The sequence below is a fragment of the Anomaloglossus baeobatrachus genome, chromosome 1 (genome assembly GCF_048569485.1).
Source record: "Anomaloglossus baeobatrachus isolate aAnoBae1 chromosome 1, aAnoBae1.hap1, whole genome shotgun sequence".
Classification (NCBI taxonomy): domain Eukaryota; kingdom Metazoa; phylum Chordata; class Amphibia; order Anura; family Aromobatidae; genus Anomaloglossus; species Anomaloglossus baeobatrachus.
In genome coordinates, this window is record NC_134353.1 from 906,730,407 (window position 1) to 906,755,134 (window position 24,728).

General features: G+C 42.0%; 1 protein-coding gene across 3 annotated transcripts in view; it reads right to left on the minus strand.

The window, feature by feature from the left end:
• Positions 1-24,728, minus strand: part of SLC14A1 (solute carrier family 14 member 1 (Kidd blood group)) — a 92,115-nt gene that overhangs the window by 49,338 nt on the left and 18,049 nt on the right. For 2 of the 3 annotated variants that reach the window (XM_075327538.1, XM_075327523.1), the window contains exon 2: positions 245-407. In XM_075327538.1, coding sequence (XP_075183653.1) covers positions 245-386 — 142 coding nt within the window. In that variant the 5' untranslated portion in view covers positions 387-407. Of the gene's footprint in view, positions 1-244; positions 408-9,901; positions 10,122-24,728 lie in introns of those variants that run through there. The other variant, XM_075327530.1, reaches the window with a different exon arrangement.

Here is a 24,728-nt window from a genome sequence, read left to right on the forward strand (position 1 = left end):
TAATTTATGATTTAAAAATGGTTACTTTAATTTTCTGGGTGATTTGGAATCCAGCACTAAAATCGATTGATGATTTTGGTTTCTATTGGCCGTTGATACATCATATATCATTTTATTCTCAATAAATTACATCAGTATTTTTTCAACCTGAATATTCATTAAGATCCAAAATGGGATTTTTGTGTTCTCGTAATTTTTGGAGCAGTCTATAAGCAGCATATAGAATATCATAAATGACTCTCACCTTTCAACCAGTCTCCATATTCCTTCATTTCTCCTGAGATGTAATGAAGACCAGTGCAAAATATTCCAAGCCCTTGGGCACAACGATCCGGACTCTCCTTCTCCTCTATTTCTGCCTTGTTTATAGGGATATGACTATCCATTGTTTGTACTATTATATAATGCTAAAAAAAGAAGATAATGAACATTATAACATTTTTGGAAACTCCGGGTTTCAGAGTGATCTATATATCAATTTTTATTTATTCGGTTGTTGTCAGGAACAGAAGTTTAATATCTTTAAAATTGTAGATGGAACAAGCTAAATTAAAAAGGGTGTCCTCTTCTCAGACAGCTCCTTCAAAGGCTAGTTTCACACATCCGGCATTTTCGCCGGTTTGGTGGTTCCGGCGCACTCCAGTACAGTGTGATACAGTACAATGGCAGTGCGGCAACTTCCAGGTCACATGCTCCGGTCACATGACAGCATGTGACCAGAACTTGTCGCCCTGCCATTGTACTGTATACAGTGTACTGGCGTGCGCCGGAACCACCAAACCGGCGAAAAATATTCCTCCATGTAAAATGAAAGCAGCCTGTACTCACCCCGGTGTTGGCACCGATTCAGCAATGTTGGAGCTGAGTTTCTGAGGGCTCGCGAGACATTATTATGCCATGAGCGTACTGCAGTCAATCAGTGGCCGTTTCTAACTCTGAGATCAGGAAGAAATAATAACTGCTGCTGCTCTCACTCCCATTCCATCAATGTTAACTCAGCACCGGAGTTGAGTACAGGCTGATTTTATTTTATATAGGGGAATATAGATATTGAGAAGGAATTGTCCGACTAGTGGACAACCCCTTTAAGCAAATTGCATAGGTTATACTGGAGTTCTATGCTAAAAAGAATTATTATTATTATTATTATTATTAATGGATTATTGCAACCTCCTGCTCTGTGGCCTCCTTTCTAACAGTCTCTCACCCCTCCAATCTATCCTAAACTATGCTACCTGGCTAATCCACCTGTCCCCCCGCAACTCCCCGACCTCTCCTCTCTGCCAATCCCTTCACTGGCTTCCCATTGCCCAAAGACTCCAGTTCTAAACCCTAACCATGACATACAAAGCCATCCACAACCTGTCTCCTCCTTACATCTGTGACCTAGTCTCCCGGTACTTACCTGCACGTAACCTTCGATCCTCACAAGATCTCCTTCTCTACTCCCCTCTCATCTCCTCTTCCCACCATCACATCCAATATTTCTTCCGTGGCTCCCCCATACTATAGAATGCTCTGCCACAACACATCAGACTCTCGCTTACCTTGACAAGCTTCAAAAAGAACCTGAAGACCCACCTCTTCCGACAAGCCTACAACCGGCCGTAACCCTTAGTCTGATATAGCGGCGCACAACCAGCTCTACCCTCACCTACTGTATCCTCACCTATCCCTTGTAGACTGTGAGCCCTCGCGGGCAGGGTCCTCTATTCTCCTGTACCAGTCTGTGCCTTGTATTGTTTATGATTATTGTACTTGTCCCTATTATGTATACCCCTTTCACATGTAAAGTGCCATGGAATTGATGGCGCTATAATAATAAATAATAATAATAATAGTAATAATAATAAAAAACCAAATACACATTGGTTGTGCCAATGTTGCTTAGTTTTCACCATAACTATTAGACGTATGAGGTCTTGTTCATTTTGAAAGACAAGTTATATTTTTCTTTGACAAAAAAACAATATTGACTTTTCTTTTCATTTTTACAACATTAATTGTGTAATAAAAATGACCTGGTAACATATCATTAATATAACTGATGATGAAAAAAATACAAAATTTCTAACAAGACAAATTGGTTTCTGTCTCCATTTTCTGAGACCTATAACTTTATTATATTTCTGTTGACAGACCTTAATCACGACTTGTTATTTTTACCGGATGAGCTGATGTTTTGATTGGATCAATTTTTGGGGTACTTGGAAGTCTTACGAGTTTGGATTGCTTTTGTGGCATTTTTGTGGGAACAAAGCATTGAGTGAAAATCGCCAATTCTGAATTTTTGATTTTGATGAATCCGCTTGATAAAGATGTTGTGTGCACAAACTCTAAAGGTGGAAGGACTTTTCTGTTTTGATCACATCCAAAAAAACCCCTCCTTGTTGAACATATTGAACATACACTAATTTGCAAAATAGGAATCTTAGGTAACATATTGGGTCTTGCACATTTAAAAAAAACTAGTCCAAATAAATACTGGAGCAGTTGCCCAGGCCAACCAAGGCCAACCAATCAGATGGCAACTTTGCCCAGACCAACCAATTTGATAGCAACTTTAATTTTCTAACCTGCACTGAGAAGGAATCTGCTTGGTTTTCCTTTGCCAATCATATATATTCATTACGTTCTAATTCTTCACCTTTTTCGACATCTCTCCTTGCTGGTATTAATGGGTGCCTACATGCTTTGGTAAATAAACCCTTTAAATGCTGCTGTCAGCAATTGATAGCAGCATCTTAACGGTTAGGAGCAGTGATTAGAGTTTAACTCTGGTGACTACTTTTAAGGGCAGATTCTGGTTGTATATCTCAGCCTTCACCTGCCCGGTATGGAGTGAGCCAAGTTCATGAGTCCAGTCCCTACACATACCCTGACTGTGATGAATTATTAAATCAAGGAGCTCAAAAAAGGTAAATTTGGAGTTGTAACTTACCAACTTCCCTACTACAGATGAGCGAATCTTTGGCGCATTCGAACCTTACAAAAAAAGTTAGTTTTTTTACCTTGACTTGATCCTTAATTGAAATCAGTAATTGGGCATTTCATGGCTCCACGTACATGTTGCCAGCCATAAGCAAACCACTTCTGGCGGAGGGTGGGTGGAGCTTTTCAACATTTTTTTTTTCCTTGTGTGCACACTACATATGATCACGCTGATTTTACCCCAAATGTGAGCCATTCAAATACTGCATGCGGCTCGCACAGAGCTGGTCATCACTCATACTCAAGCACAGAGCTGCTCACTTGAGTGGTTTGCACTCATGACTCACTCGAACTTCGAACACGAACTTAAGGATTAGAGACCAACTTCCAAAGAACCAAACTCCGAACATTGAACCTCAGGTCTGCTCATCTCTATTCCCTACGTGCCTGCAGACACTTCTATGGCTATACCTACATCTTACATGGAGACTGGGTGAGGATCCTGAAACAGGGTGACTTCATGTAAAACCTGTTGAGTTGACATGTTTGAATCTCTAAAACCCCTAGACCTATGTTATTGATATGATTAACAGCAATGAAAACCCCATCAGATAAACTAGGGGATACAAAAAAATTCAGGGTGTAGCCCACTGAAATTTGGTAGAATGCTCTGTGAAGACTGGTGGGGTCTTCTTGGTTATAGGCTTCCACTTGGGATCTCAATGACCTATCACAATATGTTCCACTATGCAGATACTCTTTATAGGTTTGGTATTGCAAGTTAGGACCAGATTGTCACGAAGTGAGGAAGGAGATGTTGCCACAATGAATGGAGTTACCTCCTCAGTTGAAGTTATATTGGTTTTACATAAAATCATTTATGGCTACAAGACCAGCTTCTTCTTCTTAAAACATGGACATAGGAACATATTTCTATTGTCATTGGTCAACATGACAGATAAAGAATTGGTGCTTTAAATCCATAAATGTATAGTGAAGAAGAGTCTGTAAAATGTCTTTGTGTGAATCTTGAGTAGAGGACCTTGTTATACCGCATTCCTATTAAGTTACAGGAAAGACCTAGATAAGTAATCATTTTAGCAAAGGTAACGTTCAAAAATGTCAAATGGTTCTTTAAAGGGGTTGCCCATTTTTACCAAACCCATATTAAATTTTAAGAGTTCACTAAAAAGAAAAATAATATAAATTGAAGGATTTGAGATCTCCCTCCATCAGATCTTCAAGGCTGAGGAGCAGTAATGTTGGTGCCTACTTTGCTACACCACCCCTTCATGTGACATAAGGTATAACAAGGCATTTATAGAAATTAATTGATTCCCATATGACAGGCATCAGCAGTGGACCCACTCGACTAGTAGCTTATGATACTCATCCTTCAAATTAGTAGCAAGACCAACATTAAAGGGGTTTTCCAGCAAATGTGGCATATCCTTACATCTGTGACCTAGTCTCCCGGTACCTACCTGCACGCAACCTCAGATCTTCACAAGATCTCCTTCTCTACTCCTCTCTTATCTCCTCTTCCCACAATCGCGTACAAGATTTCTCCCGTGCCTCCCCCATACTCTGGAACGCTCTACCTCAGCATATCCGACTCTCCCCTACCGTGGAAAGCTTCAAGAGGAACCTCAAGACCCACCTCTTCCAACAAGCCTACAACCTACAATAACCCTCAGTCCAGTACACCACTGCGCAACCAGCTCTGTCCTCACCTATTGTACCATCACCCATTCCCTGTAGACTGTGAGCCCTCGCGGGCAGGGTCCTCTCTCCTCCTATACCAGTCTGTTTTGTACTGTTAATGATTGTTGTACGTATACCCTCTTTCACTTGTAAAGCGCCATGGAATAAATGGCGCTATAATAATAAATAATAATAATATACATTTTATTGAGGAAGGTCATTGGTATAATTCTTCTGGATGACCTAGTTTATATATGTACTCATATTAAAAGGACTTTACAGAGCAAAGAAAATGGAAACTATGGCCACTTTTCCAAAATGAGAAAGTGCATGGGGAGGGGTACCAAAAGCATCCCAGCCTTTGACACATTTTATATGTCTTTACAATTGATAAGTTAAGGACTAGACAACCTAAACTTTGGTCACTAATAGAGTTGAGCGGTTCGGCTATAATCCGGGTCCGACGGATCCAGATCGGGTTGCCTCCGAAGTCTGGATCCGATCCGGAATCCGCGGCTATGTAAATGAATGGGGAGAAAGAGAGAGAGAGAGAAAAAAAAAAAAAACAGATCCGGATCGTGCATCTACTGGTCGGACTCTGATCGGAACCTCGAACCGTGCGCATCCGGATTTTTCAGATCCGGGTCCGCTCAACACTAGTCACTAAAGCCCACTTTACACGTTGCAATTAGTTGTACAATCGCATTTGCGATGTGACACGCCCAGGTTGCATACGGGATCTATGAGATTTCACGTTGGTCGTTCATTTGCTGTCACACGAGCGTTAGTAGTCTATGTTAAATTGGTCAATTTTGTGTGCGATCCTTTAGATCATGTGTTCTGTGACGTATGCATTGAGCACCTTTTTTTTTTTTTTATTTATTGACTTGCCAAGCGTGTGTAATGTGGGATGCGTTTTTACTATGTCATCTGCCATTCAGCTCTGCTACATGGCCGCTAACAGCAGACACAGACAGCCATGTAGCAGAGCTGAATGGCCGATGACAGCAGACACAGACAGAGCCGCACGATCAGAATGAACTCGGGTGAACTTCACCCGACTTCATTGTCATGCTGCGGCTCTGTCTGTGTCGCGCCCTGATTAGCGGTCACCAGTGAAGACTCACCGGTGACCGCTAATCTCCTGAGTAACTGAAGTTAGCAGCCCTCTCTCATATACTCACCAATCCCCGATCCCCGGCGCTGCACGGCATTCTCACTGCTCCGGCGGCTTTTACTGTTTTGAAAAAGCCGGCCGCCCATTAAACAATTTCGTATTCCCTGCTTTCCCCGCCCACCAGCGCCTATGATTGGTTACAGTGAGACACGCCCCCACTCTGAGTGACAGGTGTCACACTGCACCCAATCACAGCAGCCGGTGGGCGTGTCTATACTGTGTAGTGAAATAAATAATTAAATAATTAAAAAAAACGGCGTGCGGTTCCCCCCATTTTTAAAACCAGCCAGATAAAGCCATACGGCTGAAGGCTGGTATTCTCAGGATGGGGAGCTCCACGTTATGGGGAGCCCCCCACCCTAACAATATCAGCCAACAGCCGCCCAGAATTGCCGCATACATAATATGCGACAGTTCTGGGACTGTACCCGGCTCTTCCCGATTTACCCTGGTGCGTTGGCAAATCGGGGTAATAAGGAGTTATTGGCAGCCCATAGCTGCCAATAAGTCCTAGATTAATCATGTCAGGCGTCTATGAGACACCCTCCATGATTAATCTGTAAGTTACAGTAAATAAACACACACACCAGAAAAAATCCTTTATTAGAAATAAAAACACACACATATACCCTGGTTCACCACTTTAATCTGCCCCAAAAAGCCCTCCTTGTCCGGCGTAATCCAGGATGATCCAGCGTCGCTTCCACCGCAGCTGCATGGAGGTGACCGGAGCTGCAGCAGACACAGCCGCTCCGGTCACCTCCATGCAGCAAATGAACACAGCCGCGCGATCAGCTGCTGTCACTGAGGTTACCCGCGGCCACCGCTGCATCCACCGGTGGCCGCGGGTAACCTCAGTGACAGCAGCTGATCGCACGGCTGTCTTCATTTGCTGCATGGAGGTGACCGGAGCGGCTGTGTCTGCTGCAGCTCTGGTCACCTCCATGCAGCTGCGGTGGAAGCGACGCTGGATCATCCTGGATTACGCCGGACAAGGAGGGCTTTTTGGGGCAGATTAAAGTGGTGAACCAGGGTATATGTGTGTGTTTTTTATTTCTAATAAAGGATTTTTTCGGGTGTGTGTTTATTTACTGTAACTTACAGATTAATCATGGAGGGTGTCTCATAGACGCCTGACATGATTAATCTAGGACTTATTGGCAGCTATGGGCTGCCAATAACTCCTTATTACCCCGATTTGCCAACGCACCAGGGTAAATCGGGAAGAGCCGGGTACAGTCCCAGAACTGTCGCATATTATGTATGCGGCAATTCTGGGCGGCTGTTGGCTGATATTGTTAGGGTGGGGGGCTCCCCATAACGTGGAGCTCCCCATCCTGAGAATACCAGCCTTCAGCCGTATGGCTTTATCTGGCTGGTTTTAAAAATGGGGGGAACCGCACGCCGTTTTTTTTAATTATTTAATTATTTATTTCACTACACAGTATAGACACGCCCACCGGCTGCTGTGATTGGGTGCAGTGTGACACCTGTCACTCAGAGTGGGGGCGTGTCTCACTGTAACCAATCATAGGCGCTGGTGGGCGGGGAAAGCAGGGAATACGAAATTGTTTAATGGGCGGCCGGCTTTTTCAAAACAGTAAAAGCCGCAGGAGCAGTGTGAATGCCGTGCAGCGCCAGGGATCGGGGATCGGTGAGTATATGAGAGAGGGGGATAGACTGACATGGACTGAGAGTGAGGGACAGAGATAGTGACCGACTGACAGAGATTAGTGCATGACAGACATTGTGAGGCTCTTCAGAACGCAGCTTTTCAGCTGCGCTCTGAAGCAGACCTTTTTGAAGCTGCGGTGCAGAGCGCACACCTGCGCACATAGCATCAGACAACAAAATCGTATGAGGGATGTCACACGTTACAATTGACTAGGTTCGTGCAACAAAACGCTCAATTCTAGAGAATGATACGATGTGTTTGCGATCAACGGTTTTGCGTTCAATCCTGATCGCATGTAGCTGTCACACGCAGATACCTCACAAACGATGCCGGATGTGCGTCACTTACAACTTGACCCCAACGACGGATTGTGAGATATATTGAAGCGTGTGTAGCGGGCTTAAGACATACCAAAAAAGTGGGATAAGTTTGGTGACTCGTCACTTGGAACTACTCTAGATCCAAAAAGATGGATAAGCTGCACATGGCTCCTTTAATTTAAGGAGAGATTCAAGTTAATCATTCTTGATTGATTTGGGTCTTTTTCTTCAGTATACACGCAGACAATGTGGAGTCACCAAACGGTGAAGTCTGTAATGCGCCACAAGGAACAGATGATATTTCAATGTTTCTTTACCTTTGTTTCCAACTGTTTACACTGTATGGTTTTTACACCAGCTTTGCCCTTTTGCACGGCATTAAATATTTTGAAAGTTTCCATATCGAGCTGAACGCACCCAGATTTCCGAATCTCAGGTATCACGGTGATTTTGTATTGTATCCTAACAATGGAATAAGCTGGCTGAAAATAAGACACATTCACGTAGCATACCAGAGGTAGAGACAGGTGGAGCCACGCTGAATGATGGTCACTCAGTCATTTGATTTTTTATTATGGGACCTATGTAAATTGCCATGGATGTTATGGTCATTATGCGGACAGTAGAATGCCGCAGCTTTGTGTCACGGGTGTGTCACAGGTGCAGTCCTGTGGTGTCTGACAATAGAAGGTCACAGCGTTTGGCTGCTCAAAATGCTCCCTGACTTTCTATTACTCCTGCTGTTAGTATTCCGTGTACTAGCTTTCTCCTCAGCTGGGTTTTCATTTCTTTCCCTCTAGGACACAGGGGCCTCCTCTTCCCATAAGCTGCTAATCATCTGTATTTCCCCTTGGGTTTAAATACTCTCATTTTCTGTGAACTTGTGCTGGTGATAATCAGATCCGTCAGAACTTCTGGATGCAAGCAGGTGGCTTGCACTCATCTGTACGATCATTGCTGCACTTTGCTGAACATCGTCCTAGGGCATCTGGAGATAAGTTGTTCATGCGCTTTCTTCATATGTGTGCTCCCTGTGTCTTCTTTAGTATTTAGTGGGGTTGATGAAGAGCTCATCTCACCTGTTCCCTTTCTAGGGCCCAACTTTAGGGTCATCCTAAGATCAAGTCTTCAGCTCAACGCATAGGTATGTAACCTGTCTAGGGTGGTGACGGACCACAGGGGCCAGCGGTAGATTTGGTCAGAGGTCACCATCTCCCCCTTCCCCAGACACAGAGTTTCCCATCTCTTCTCCCCCGTACCTAGCGTGACATTTTCACTCAAAAATGATTGCATAGGGAGAGGGCATAAGCAGCTACCCCTGGTCTACATATCTTATGCTTAAACCAACAATCGGTCCAATGCTCTTTTACTTAGTCACCAGAAATCAACTGTAATTAATTTGGCAGTTCAGTATTAAAGGGATTGGCTGGGACTTTAACATTGATAACCTATTCTTAGGATAGTTCATCAATGTCTGATCATTGGGGGTGAGACACCCGACAACAGAAGATCAGCTGTTTTTGTTGTTCGGTGTTCATACCAAACAATGAGTTAATAAGAAAAAAAACGAGTTTGGATTCAGAGTTCTGATGCTTTATGTATGAACACCACTTGCGTGACCATCACTGTGCTCGGGTACGCTCGGTGCTCGGCCCAGTGCGAGCCGCTTGCAGTGTGTGAACGGCTCGCACTGGGGGTAACAACAGCGTGATCAGATGTAGTGTGCACTGAAAAAAAAAATGAAAAACCTTGGCCACCCATCCCTGGAAGTGCTTATGGCTGGCTCCATGTGGGTGGAGACCTGAACTGCCCAATTACTGACTTCCATTGGGGTTCAGGTCAAGTCCGGGTCCCAAACCGAACTTTATCTAAAGTCCGGTTGAACACGCCAAACCAAACCGAACTTCCACGGGTCCGCTCATCTCTAGTAATGACCAATGCCCATTTTCTAATACTGTTGAAACGTTCACACTACACTCTTAAAAATAGGGCAGGGAAAAAAACATTTGCTAAAAAAAGTCCACACCCCCACAACATGTGCCCTCAAACATGCGCTGTTAATTCCACATAGTCCTAAGACCACCATTCACTTACTGCGCCCTGCGTATGAGAAGATCCTTGAAGGTGCAGATGATGAAGGCCAAGGAGGGAGCACTAGAGTTAGGATCTGGCACTATCTGGTGCTATAGTCTTCTGTGCTCAGGATACAGACCGGATGGAGCTGATCCAATAACATTGCAAATAAGCAATATCATCATCAGCTTTGTAAAGTAGGCGGAAAAGACTCCAAAAGATATCACCCTCATCCTCATACGTAGTCACATGAGTGACCCTTGCAGTCACCGAAATAGAGCAGCTGCCATGTCTGTCACCTTGGAAATGTATAGTAATGTATACCCCATATGGACAATGCTATTATGGTGTAATGTGATGGGGGAGCTCTGCGAGGAATAATGGGAAGACATCAGCTTAATTTCTGTTTAGTGCTGTCATTACGGACCCAATTCTGCAGAGTTAGGGCAGAGCATCTTATCTGTTTCTTGCCGGCTGCGTGGTTATGCTGCTGTGGTCAAAAAAGATAAAGACGTGCTACAAAGTCTAACACTCTCTAAAAACACACAAAAAAATAGATAATAAATTATTTACTCACTTTTATTTTACATTTACATTTCTTCCAAGAACTTTAACTTTTTTTTTAACTTAGCCGAATGTTTTTTTAAAAAAAAATCAATAAATAAATAAAAATTAAAAAAAATAATTTGTGGGACAGTTTTGAATTACAGTACATCATTCATTTTTATCATATAATGTAAAATTCAAGTGCAGAGAGGTTAAAAAACAAAGGAATTCCACCTTTTATTTGTATAGTAAAAATTCTTGGCCAACAACACTCTCCGGGCAATTATGATTGTGGTGATAAATTTATGTCATAATTATGTGTAGTTTTTATTTTTATTTTAGTGGTTTAACAAACTCAGAACTAAAAAAAATTATAATATTTGGTTAGCATCCCCATTTTATGAGACCGGTAATTTTTTATTTTTCTGATGAAGGAGTTGGACGGTGAGCAGTTGTATTTATTGATACTATTTTGTGATTCATAACCTTTTATCATTTCTTATTCCATTTTTGTTTTTTGGGAGGGGGAAGGATGTGCCTCAAAAACGTTAACTCTCGTTTTTAACAGGTGGGTTAATTCATTTTTTAGTTTTATGGATTGGATATGTCAAGACTAGAGTTGAGTGGACTGTGAATAATCCGGGTCCGGTGGATCACCAGCGGGTTGTCCGATCCGGATCCGGAATCCGGCCCCATATATGTCAATGGGGAGCGGAATCCGGGACGAGAGGGAGAGAGAGACTAGTCAAGACTCAATGCTAAACTTTATTTTTTTTTTATACTTTTTAGTTTTAGATTGTGAAAAAAACTGAACAATATAAACTTTAAATTGTTTTATTTTTCATATTTTTAAACATATTTAATTATTTTTTTCACTTATGTTTTTGGCAGCCCCTAAGGGACTTAAACCTGTGATTGATTATTTACGTGTGCTTTATACTGCAATACTTCAATATGCAGATGAAATAATTAATGAATAAAGCTCAAACATAGAAGTCACTATGAGGCCGGGTTTAGACAGGCGTATTTCATGGTTTGTATTTGGGCCACAATAGCCAGACAGACCCGAACTTATAGTCTCATAAATAGAGATGAGCAGACCTGTAGAAGTCCAGCGGGTTCATCTGGACATTGATTAAAGTTTGGTTTTGGACCCTGATTTGACCTGAACCCCATTGGAAGTCCCTAATTGGGCAGTTAAGGTCTTTGCCCACATGCAGCCAGCCATAAACAGATCACTTCTGGGGTGGGTTTTTTCCAATTTTTTTTTTTACACACTACATCTGATAACACTGTTGATACCACCAGTAAGAGCCATCTAAACACTGGAAGCGGCTCGCACTGGTCCAAGCACCGAGCGTACCCAAGCACAGTGACACTCATGCGAGTGCGTAGCATATGTAAAGCACCCGAAATCCTAACCCAAACTCTGTGTTTGATACGAACACCGAACCTCGGGTTCGCTCATCTCTACTCATAAACAGATATGAGACTGTAAGTTTGGGTCCAAGCACACGCTCAGTCCGGGCATTGCGGCCCATATATGAACCATGAAATATCAAGAGACACAGACGAAATTTTTCTCAGGTGTCATCCTAATTGCATCAGTTATTTTCTTATCTGTTTATTTTTCACTAAAGCAGATACTGTCTGAATTTTTTATCCATTGGCTCTTAGCAATAAATCAATTAAAAAATGATGAAACTTGAATGGAAAACTGAAGTACAAAGTCTTCTTAGTTTCATCCGAGTCCCAAAGATCCACATAAACTTTAATGGTTGAGCCTAATTCATAAACCGGATGAGAATAGAATATGTTCTGAGGCTCATGGACTAGAGACGTGGACACATTTTTTAAAACTGATGTGTGTGAAACTCTATGACTGTCCGAACAATAGACGGACACTGTTAGGATGTGCCACGCAGATGTGAACTGTGAATAAGGTCCTTTACATGTCCTTGATTTTCCCAAACAGAGTGGTCCGCGAAAAATCCCAGAGACAGGTCGGTCACATCAAAAGCGTGCCCATGGATCCATGAAAAAAATCTAATGCCATCTGAGTGTGGTCCTATTTTAACAGAATGCTACATAGGAAAAGAATTGAGATTTTTTTTTCATGTATGAGAAAAACTAATGTCACTTGGTCCAAACCTTAATTACATTGGCATGAAACTCTAAGGGGCACTTTGCACACTACGATATCGCAGGTGCGATGTCGGTGGGGTCAAATTGAAAGTGACGCACATCCGGTGTCGCAGGCGATATCGTAGTGTGTAAAGCCTTTTTGATACAATTAATGAGCGCAAACTCGTCGTAATCGTATCATCGGTGTAGCGTCGGTCATTTCCATAATTTGGAAATGACCGATGTTACGATGTTGTTCCTCGTTCCAGCGGCATCACACATCCCTGTGTGTGAAGCCGAAGGAGCGAGGAACATCTCCTACCTGTGTCCTGCGGCTCACGCCAGCTATGCGGAAGGAAGGAGGTGGGCGGGATGTTTACGTCCCGCTCATCTCCGCTCCTCCTCTTCTATTGGCCACCTGCCGTGTGACGTCGCACGACCCGCCCCCTCAGGAAGGAGGTGGGTCGCCGGCCAGAGCGACGTCGCAGGGCAGGTGAGTGCATGTGAAGCTGGTGTAGCGATAATGTTCGCTACGCCAGCTATCACCATGGTATCGCAGCTGCGACGGGGCGGGGACTATCGCGCTCGGCATCGCAGCATCGGCTTGCGATGTCGTAGTGTGCAAAGTGCCCCTAACTGAAAAACTCAGTCCACTTTTCTCATATGTGAAAAAAAGTGACATCTGAATGAGACCTAAATGTAAGAATGGATTTTTTTTTTTTACGGCCTTCAGCTGGATCTCAACCCATGGCGACTTGATGGATGTAGACTCTGAAGGAAGGTCGATCTTGTGCAGCCTAGATAGATCCACTAGGGTCTTCTCCACTGTTATCTTGATTGTATCAAGCCATCAGGTTGCTGGTCTTCCTTTTTGCCTTATTCCATCTATTTTTCCAACCATGATGTCCTTCTTCAGTGATTGCACTCTTTGTATGATATGTCCAAAGTGGACGCTTGGTGACCCTTGCTTTGAGTGACATGTCTGGCTTGATTTGTTCCAAAATTGATTTGCTTGTTCTTCTTGCAATCCATGGTATTGATAATATCCTCCAGCACCGCATATCAAAGATTTAGATTTTTTTCTGTCTTGTTTCATTATCGTGCAGGTTTCACACTCATATGTGACTAAAGAAAAGACCAGACTATGTACGAGTCGAGTCTTCGTCACCAGTGAAATGTTATTCGATTTGAGGACATTGTCCAGTGACTTCATTGTTAATATGCCTATAGCTATTCTCCTATTGACTTCCAGTGTTATTTCTGCAGTCTGAGTGATCATTGATCTGAGTAGGTTTAAGTTCTGGGTAATAAAAAAAAAAAAATCAAAGAAAATAAGAATAAAGCAAGCGCTTCATACTTACCGGACTCCACGCGGTGTACACTGCTTCCGGGTAACTCATTATCTTCATGCGTATGCACTGCTTCCCCAACCCACTAGCAGTAGCTGTGTCTCAGATTGGTTGCAGTCAGACAGTTCCCTTACCCAGTGTGACAAGGTGTCTGACTGATTTCAATCAGAGATGTTATCTGACCATAAAAATAAATAATTAAAAAAAATTGTGTAGGGTCCCCCATATTGTGATACCCAGCCATGATAAAGCCCACAGCTACGGGCTGCAGCCCCCATTCGTGCCCTTATCTTGACTGTGTATCAAAATAAGAGGAACCGCATGTGTTTTTTTTAAATTATTTAAATAAACTATTTTAAAAAAACTTTGTGTGGTCTCCCCCAATTTTGATACGCAGCCATGATAAAGCCGACAGCTGGTATTCTCAGGCTAGGGAGGCGCATGGTTATTGCCCCCCAGCCTAAAAATAGCATTCTGCAGCTGCCCAGGGTTGTCACATCCATTAGATGCATCAATCCCAGAACTGTACCCGGCTCTTCCCGATTGCCCTGGTGTGGTGGCAATTGGGGTAGAAACGGGTTAATGACAGCTCACAGCTGCCACTAAGCCCTAGATTAGTAGTGGGTGTCATCTATGAAACCCCCTATTACTAATTGTAAGTGAAAAGAAATAACCACAAACACCGAAAAAATCCTTTATTTGAAATAAAACACAAAAAACACCCTCTTTCCCTTTATTACCCTCCAGAACACCCAGGTCTGACGTAATCCACACGAGGTCCCACAACAATTCCAGCTTTGCTACATCTGAAGTGAAAGTGTGCGAGCATAGAATATGGCTGCCCACTGTGAGCTTCAGGCAGAGAATGATCAACAGTGATATCACTCAGTTTATTTGCGATCACAGCTGGAGGTTTCCACGGTCCTCTACCTGTGATCGCATGTTACCTAACATCAGGTGACCTCATTGAACTAAGTGACTTCAGTGATGGGTATGTATCATTGAAGTGGTGAAACACTGGATGTCTGCTCTGGTACTTGTAGTGCCACAATTGTAATAAGGGCGTTCCTGTGTGCTATTTTGAGAAGCAGCTGTGTGAGTAACCCCATTACAGTATTTATATACTGGCAAGATATATATATATATATATATATACACTGGAAATGAGAGTCCAACATGTGGCCCCTTGTGGCCAATGTAAAAAAGTTTTGAATTTAATTTTAATAAAAATTGAGATATTTGTATATAGAAATATCACTTTTTTGTTTATAAAAAAAAACAACAAAATTAATCATCCTGCAGTCAACTATTTTTCCAGTACCTTAGAGAGTAACATGCACATTTTAGACCTTATAAAAAAGATTGAGAGACATTTTACTCAATAAAGGCAAAAATACGGGAAAGCATTTTTAAAATTGTGCAAAAATTTATCAAACTTTGTGTGTAATTTTGATGAATTTTGGTGCTAAGTCTTCAAAATATGACTTGAGAAAAAAATGCAAAATGATGTTTTAGTGTCATTATGCTTCAATGCTTCACTATTTTCAAGATCTCCGTGAATGAGAACACGCTTGTTTCCAATCATATCAATCGAGAAATAACGTCTGGAACACCATTCTGAGTCTGAACTGGGTGCAAAAACCTAAAAAAACATCACTATGGGGAGATAAGGTATGCAACACCAGTGACTATGTAAGGGGAATACATGAAATAGCAGAAACTGCTGTGTGAATACTGACATGAAAAATTCAATAGCTATATGCAAGAATGAAATGTGAAAAATGGAACCTGCATTACTGCCATGAACATATGAATCAAGAGAAATTTAGCTACTGAATTGATCAATGCAATAGAGCCCCAACACTACGCCAAAGTATTTCTCTACGTTGGGGTCCCTAGCTTGTGTGTGTCCTCTCATGCAGTTAAAACACTTACCGTGTATGGGAAGCTGAGACCCAGGCTATTTATGCGTATGATATGGACTGGCAATAGCTAGGGACCCCAACGTAGAGAAATACTTAGTAGTGTTGGGGCTCTGTTGCATTGTGTTCCAGACGTTATTTCTTGATTGATTTGTAGTCTTTCGTTTGTGAACCCTCCCCAACCACACCTATTGCCAGTCCACATTATACACATAAATACCCTGGGTCTCAGCTTCCCATACACGGTAAGTTTTTTAACTGCATGAGAGGACACACACAAGCTAGGGACCCCAACGTAGAGAAATACTTTGGCGTAGTGTTGGGGCTCTATTGCATTGATCAATTCAGTAGCTAAATTTCTCTTGATTCATATATTCATGGCAGTAATGCAGATTCCATTTTTCACATTTTCATTCTGACATATAGCTATTGTGTTTTTCATGTCAGTATTCACACAACAGTTTCTGCTTTTCATATATTCCCCTTCCATAGTCACTGGTGTGCATACCTTATCTCCATATATTGTTTCCAATCATAGGCAGTAATTATAGACCCAGATAGTACTCCTAAAGTTGCATACAGTCTGATCAATGCTCTGTGAGCTAAACACCCTCACAGAGCATTGTCCAGAGTATTCTCCTTCGCTAACAGCATGATAGTATTTTAATTGTGAGGGAATTAGATCACAAAATAAATCAGAAAATTTGTAGACATTTATCAATACAGTAATTTATCATTATTTATATAAAACAGGCGATCCAACCCAAGATGATCGATAAACTTTAGCACAATGAAATTGGATGACCCTGGCTATATAGGAACAGCTCCGGTCCTACAAAATCCGGCTCAAACTCACAGCGTCCAGTGTATACACTATAAAGCCGTTTGTATATATGTTATAAAGGTGAAACACTATAACTTATAGAAGCAAAAACTGCCATATATTTTCATTACTATCTAAACTAGGTTTCACAAGGCGCCAAGAAGAGACTATGAAATTTGTAGCTTTTATTGTGAGTATAGGGACCACGGGGACATCTCTATTACCATCATTCTTGCAATATCAGAATTTGCGTGTAGTTACAACCGCTGGTACCTGATCACACTTACGATGTTCTATTTGGAGATGCAGGGTTTTTTTTGCTTTTGCAGTTTATATTGGAGGTATAGGCAGCCTTCTATTCTAAAGATCACCTTGTCGTGGTTGATGGGCTCACATAAAATGGCCTTTATTAGTACAGTAACTTCATTTTTCTAAGTATATTCCATATAACATTAATGCAGTTAATATTTCATATATTCTATGTTAGCATATATCTTAGCGCTTACAAATTGCTGCTGTATTCATTTGTGTTTTTCATGTAGTTATAGCAGCTGGCACCTGTTCACACTTACGATGTCATATTTTGAGATGCAGTTTTTTTTTTTGCTTTTGCATTGTATATTGGAGGTATAGACAGCCTTCTATTCTAACTATTCTCTCCTCTCAATAGCCCAAGGGTGACTTCAATTAGTTCCAGATTTTACCTGCCCATATATTTGTAGACTTTAGTCCAGGAGTGGCATGAAATTAGGTTAGGTTCCCATCAAATAAAGATCACCTTGTCGTGGTTGATGGGCTCACAAAAATTGGCCAATTTATGCTCTAAGTACCTTCATTTTTGTAAGTATATTCCATATAACATTAATGCAGTTTATATTCATATATTCTATGTTTGCATATATCTTAGCGCTTACAGAGTGCTGATGTATTCTTTTGTGTTTTTCGTGTAGTTTCAGCAGCTGGCACCTGTTCACACTTGCTACGTTCTATTTGGAGTGTTGCCTTTTTTTATTTTTTCAGTATACGTTGGAGATGTAGACATCCTCCTACCATACAAAAAAGCAGATCACAGCGTCCTCTTGAGTGAAGATTCTTTCCTTTTTAATCCATCATAGTGCACAAAAATATGCAACGTTTCCACACAGAATGTTTTTGTCAAGACATTCTGTGCCGAAACGTTGCATATTTTTGTGCACTATGATGGATTAAAAAGGAAAGAATTTTCACTCAAGAGGACGCTGTGATCTGCTTTTTTGTATGGTATGTGGAATCAAGTGATCCCTTGATATTGGACTGGCGTCCCATTACCGCCAGATTGTGTGCTATACAGGCAGTCATTTGTTGTGTTTCTGTAGACATCCTCCTATTCTGACTGTTATCTTCTCCGATCAGCCCCAGGGTGTTTTTAACTTATGCCAAATCCTACCTGCCCATAAATTTGTAGACTTTAGTCCAGGAGAGGCATGAAATTAGGTTAGGGTCCCATCAAATAAAGGTCACCTTGCTGCAGTTGATGGGCTCATATGAATTGGTCAATTTATGCTCTAAGTACCTTCAAATTTCTATATAGCATTAATGCAGTTTAAATGTCATATATTCTATGTTTACATATATCTTAGAGCTTACAGAGTGCTGCTGTATTCATTTCTTTGTGTTTTTATGCACTTATAGCAGCTGGCACCTGTTGATACTTGCTACATTCTATTTGGAAATTTGCCGTTTTTTATTTTTTATTTTTGCAGTATATATTGGAGGTGTAGACATCCTCCTATTCTAAATAGTCTCTCATCTCATCAGCCTAAGGTTGATTTTAATTAATGCCAGATCCTACATGCCCATATATTGCAGACTTTTAGTTCAAGAGAGGCATGAATTTAATTAGTGTGCCATGATATAAAGATCACCTTGTCGTGGTGGATGGGCTCATATGAATTGGCCAATTTATGGGCCAAATATCTTCAATTTTCTAAGTATATTCCATATTGCATTAATACAGTTTAAAATTCATATATTCTGCATTTGCATATATATTCAATGTGCTGCTGTAGTCGTTTGTTTGTATTTTGGGTAGTTATAGTAGCTGGCACCTTTTCCAACTTGCTATGTCCTATTTGGAGATGCAGTTTTTTTTGTATTTTATTGCAATATCAGAATTAAACCCGTGTTCTCAGCACAAAAGAATAAGTCTTAGTTCACACTGATTTTTTTTTACGTGGAATTTTATACAGATTTGCCTCAAAATATACAGGAACAATAATAATAATAAAGAGGGTGTGCTGCTAGTACACTACCTTCAAAAGGGTTCCACCATCAATGCAAGGTATTACACTGAACGTTTGGACCAATTGAAGGCAGCTCTGAAGGCCAAAAGGAGCGGGAAGCTGTCCAAAGGAATCTTGTTCCTGCAAGACAACGCCTCCGCTCAGACTGCACAAGCGACCACGGCAGAGCTGGGCTTCAAGCTGGTGGACCACCCACCTTATTCACCAGATCTAGCTCCCTTCGGCTATCATCTGCTTCGAAACCTGAAGAAACACCTCAAGGGTACCAAATTTTACAATTTTTATTTCTAATGCCATGGCTGCTACTGATGCCTGGTTTGAGGCACAACCGAAATCCTTCTTTTTGCTACAGAACTTGGAAAACTGATATAAGAAGTGACATCAGTGGAGAGTATGTGGAATAAATGTAAAGTTCCATCATATCTCGTTTCTTTCTGGGTAAAGCCAAAGACTTTTCAGCAGCCCCTCGTAGTTACTTTACAAGGTTCCGCATTGTGTTCTTCCTTTGTTATTCCTCCTGGAAGTGATTAAATGAATTGGGTATAGTTCTTGTCAGTGAGGCGCGACATGTACACATTCTGGCAATGTCAGGCTGTGCAGGGACACACCACATTAACAAGGGGAATCGCACATTCCAGGTGTCACCTTATAAAAGGTTTAAAAGAGGAATGACAAATGAGGAACACGTTACCGGGCTGTAAAAAAAGATGCTTCAGAACTATTGATTTCATGGGAACTACGAGTGTTTGCTAAGCCACAAATGTCAGGGGAATTGGCGAACCTTCTTTACAGTGTATCTGTCAATAGATTTGTGCTATGTGTGCACGCTATGGCTATGTGCCCACGCTGCGGATTTTGCCGCGGATTTGCCGCGGATTTACCGCGGATTTTCCGAAAATCTGCAGCAGCAGCACTTCCAAGCCATTTCAATGGCATTTTGGAAATGCTGTGTCCATGCTGCGGATTTTTCCGCGGCGGATTTGCCGCGGATTTTGATCCGGAAAAATCTGCAGCATGTCAATTATTCTTGCGGATTTTGATGCGGATTTTGGGTATAGAATGGGGGAAAAAAAAAATCCGCATCAAAATCCGCGGCAAATTCGCGGTAATCCGCGGTAAATCCGCGGCAAAAATAAGGTGCGGATTTGCCGCGAAAGTCGCGGATTTTCATGCAGAAAAATCCGCAGGTACATTCTACCGTGGACACATAGTTTCTGCACCAAATACTTAGGCTATCTGCATAAAATCTGCACCTTCTGGCAGAAAAACACACCAAAAAACTGCCTGACCGCCACTAATCTTTAATTATCACCTATCCTATGGATAAGTGATAACTTACCTTCATTGAACACTCCCTTTAACAATACAAACTGCATGTATTAATAAATCCATTAGATGTCAGCAGTTCTTAGTATTAAACTCTGTGTCAGAATGGTCGTCTTTATTTATTTGTTGAAGTCACTTATATGGAACCATCATATACTAAAGAAAATCTGATGGAAGTATAATGTAGGGGGATGAGATACTGAGTTCAGTGATGTGTCACTTATTAGGCTGGGTGATGTGGTTTCAAAACAATAATTGTTTAATTAGCAGGAGATTATCACTGCAGGGCTAGGTGTCTCGTGGCTCCTAGTCCAACCATACCCCCTACTCTGAAAAGCAGTTCACTGTCAGTAGACAATGTAGAGAGAAAACAAACTGCATGTATTAAAAAAATCTATTAGATGTCATTAGTCCTTAGTATAAAACTCTATATCAGAATGGTTGTCTTTATTTATTGAAGGCACTTAAATGGAACCATCATATTCTAAAGAAAATCTGAAAGAAGTCTAATGTAGGGGGATGAGATACTGAGTTCAGTGATGTGTCACTTATTAGGCTGGGTGATGTGGTTTCAAAACAATAACTGTTTAATCAGCAGGTGATTATCACTGCAGGGCTAGGTGTCTCGTGGCTCCTAGTCCAACCACATCCCCTCCTCTGAAGAGCAGTTCACTGTCAGACAATATAGAGAGAAAACAAATTGCATCTATTAAAAAAATCTATTAGATGTCATTAGTCCTTAGTATAAAACTGTATATCAGAATGGTTGCCTTTATTTATTTGTTGAAGGCACTTATATAGAAACTATCAAATTCTAAAGAAAATCTGATTGAAGTCTAATGTAGGGGATGATATACTGATTTCAGTGACGTGTCACTTATTAGGCTGGGTGATGTGGTTTCAAAACAATAACTGTTTAATCAGCAGGAGATTATCATTGCAGTGCTAGGTGTCTTTTGGCTCCTAGTCCAACCACACCCCCTCCTCTGAAGAGCAGTTGACTGTCAGTAGACATTGTACACAGAAAGCTGTAATGTGGGAGTGGTTAGCTTTCTGAGCTCTACTACATTCTATGTCTAAAATCTCTGAATGTGTCACTATTACAGCAAGTAATCTAAGTGATACATCATTAGAATCAGGGTCTCTTTGGGAGTGGTTAGCTTTCTGAGCTCTACTACATTCTATGTCTAAAATCTCTGATTGTGTCACTGCTGCTGCAGCCTGTAATCTAAGTGATACATCATTGGAATCAGGATCTCTTTTCCTACATTATGCTGCTCTCAGATGAGGTAGCAAAACCTAGTGATACATGCCCTTTAACAAACATCATAATCACTATCCCCATTGAGTGTGTAAGGAAATCGGAGAATCCAGATAATCCTTTATGAAAGTTTGGGCTCTTTTCCACTTGCATACCGCTTCCGATGCGAGTGCAGTGCGATGTTTCACACGCTCCCATAGGCTTGTATGGGGGTGCGTGAGCCGAGACTCGCTGCCAAACCCAGCATGCTGCGATTGCACTGAGAGCATGAGTCGTGATGAAAAATTAAAGGAAAGAGGACGCTGCCTAATTGATTAACACTGGTGCGAGTGCGATTCGATGTTTTATTGGATCGCACCTGCAGATGAAAATCGCAAGTGGAAAAGAGCCCTACACCTCAATCTCTTCTCTTCTGGCCTGATTTTTCCTCAGTGTCCCTCCTCCTGCTGGTGAGATCTCACACTGTTTAGTATAAGCTGCAGCTGTCAGTAAGGCTGGCTGGGTGAAGACTGAATGTGCTTGATCTATGAGATCTCTCTAAGGGGGGCTTTACATGCTGCGATAACCGGCCCGATATCGCTAGCATGCGACCCACCCCCATCGTTTGTGCGAAATGGGCATATCGCTGCCCGTCGCGCACAAAATCTGGCACCCCCGTCACACATACTTACCTGCATAGCGACGTCGCTGTGACCGGCCTACCGCCTCCTTTCTAAGGGGGCAGTCCATTCAGCGTCACAGCGACGTCACTAAGCGGCCGCCCAATGAAAGCGGAGGGGCGGAGATGAGCGGGACGTAACATCCCGCCCACCTCCTTCCTTCCGCATTGTGGCCGGAGGCAGGTAAGGAGACGTTCCTCGCTCCTGCGGCGTCACATGTAGCGATGTGCACTGCCGCAGTAACGAGGAACAACTTCGCCCCTGCGACAGCAGCGATAACTGGCAGCGGACCCCCATGTCAACGAGGAGCGATTTTGGACATTTTTGCAATGATCCAAAATTGCTCCTAGGAGTCACACGCTACGACATCGCTACAGCGGCCGGATGTGCGTCACAAAATCCGTGACCCCAACGAGATCGCTGTAGCGTGTAAGGGTATGTGCGCACGTTGCTTTTTACCTGCTTTTTACCTGCTTTTTTGCTGCTTTTTCTTCTGCGCTGTTTAATGCCATAATGGATGTGTTCTTCTATTCAAGCAAAGTCTATGGGAATTTGGGTTTCTTGTTCACACTATGTTGTTCAAAATGCTGCCTTTTTGAGGCAGAACTTTGGTCAAAAACTCAGCTTTTCAAAGAAGCAACATGTCAATTGTTTTTGCCATTTGGGTTTTGCACTGCAAAGCTGAGTTTTTGACCAAAGTTCTGCCACAAAAAGGCAGCATTTTGAACAACATAGTGTGAACAAGAAACCCAAATTCCCATAGACTTTGCTTGAATAGAAGAACACATCCATTTTGGCATTAAACAGCGCAGAAGAAAAAGCAGCAAAAAAGCAGGTAAAAAGCAGGTAAAAAGCAACGTGCGCACATACCCTAAAGCCCGCTTTAGTCTTTACCTGCACTCATAAAATGATCATTGTATTATCAAGGTTATACAGCCATTCTGACAGATTTTCATAGTAAGTACATCAGCCTCATCAAATCTAAGATAGCTACTTACTCTTTTCTTGCAGTTTATGTTGTTAAATCAGGTGACAGATCCACTTTAAGATGCAATATTAACAAATAAAGGTGTTTTATCTACTTGTATCAGTGTCATATTGAAAGCTCCACCAGGGGGCAGCAATTTTAATAATAGACTCATGATGTAGACGCTTCAGTTTAGGGACAATCTTCCCCCTTGGTGGACAATAAAGTAGTCAGGCAGCGTATAAGTGGATATTATTATTATTATTATTATTATTATTATTTATTAACATCTTGTCAGTATTTTATTGGCAATACCCTATGTCGCCATCTAGAGGTCATTATTGGGATTTTTTATAATTCAAATTGGTAAAGTGGAGTACAAAGCCAGTGCCTAAATAATAAGCCCGTTCAGTGCAGAGTGTTATTGGTAAGTGACTGGTTTAACCATTTCTTTTCCATCTGATGTTTTTTCCCTTGTCTCCTGTACTCTCCGTCTGCCTGTAATAGCTTGCACTTAGTGTTTGGTCACATTTTGACGAGTGAGTGGTGTCTGGTTTTCTAAATCTCTTTATATTAAGAAGGATGCACAATGTTCTGTGTGGCACATGGGCAAAAGTGTGTGTACCGCAGAGTAATGAGCTGAAGACTGAACGATATTGTCTCAATAGTGAGGAAATCCTCTGTCGTGCGGCCAAGGAACTCATGTAATTCTTATGTAATAATCACATTCTGTCACATCCAGGTCTCCGCTCTCAGCACTGATCTGCTCCAGTGCTCACGTACCAGCAACGAACAGCTTTTGCACTGCTATGAAGGAGCAGGTGAGGTGGGTGGGCGGAGGGGGGGGTGTCATTTTTTGTTTTCCCAATTTTGTTGGGTCTACTGATGAGTGGGCACTACCATGCTCAGGTGCTCAGTACTCATAACTAGTGATGATTGAGCACTACCATGCTTTGGTGTTCGGTTCTCATAACTTGTGATGAGCGGGCACTACCATGCTCAGGTGCTCGGTACTCGTAACTAGTGATGAGTGAGCACAACCATGCTCGGGTGCTCGAGACTTGTAACTAGTGATGAGCGGGCACTACCATGCTCGGGTGCTCGATACTTGTAACTAGTGATGAGTGAGTGCTACCATGCTCAGGTGCTCGATACTTGTAACTAGTGATGAGCGGGCACTACCATGCTCGGGTGCTCGATACTTGTAACTAGTGATGAGTGAGCGCTACCATGCTCGGGTGCTCAGTACTCGTAACTAGTGATGAGCGGGCACTACCATGCTTGGGTGCTCAGTACTCATAACTAGTGATGAGCGAGCACTACCATGCTTTGGTGTTCGGCTCTCGTAACTAGTGATGAGTGAGCACTACCATGCTCGGGTGCTCGGTACTCATAACGGAAAAATGAAAACTTTACAGGTCTTGGAAAATGGCGACGCAAACACACATCATTTTTTTTTTTTTTTGCAAACTATTGCTTTTTTAACCACTAAAATAATACAAGGTTATCCTGGAAGAACAGTTGCTTCCTTCTGCTCAGGCAATGTTCCCCAACTCTGAGGACTAGTTTTTCCTGCAGGACAATGTACT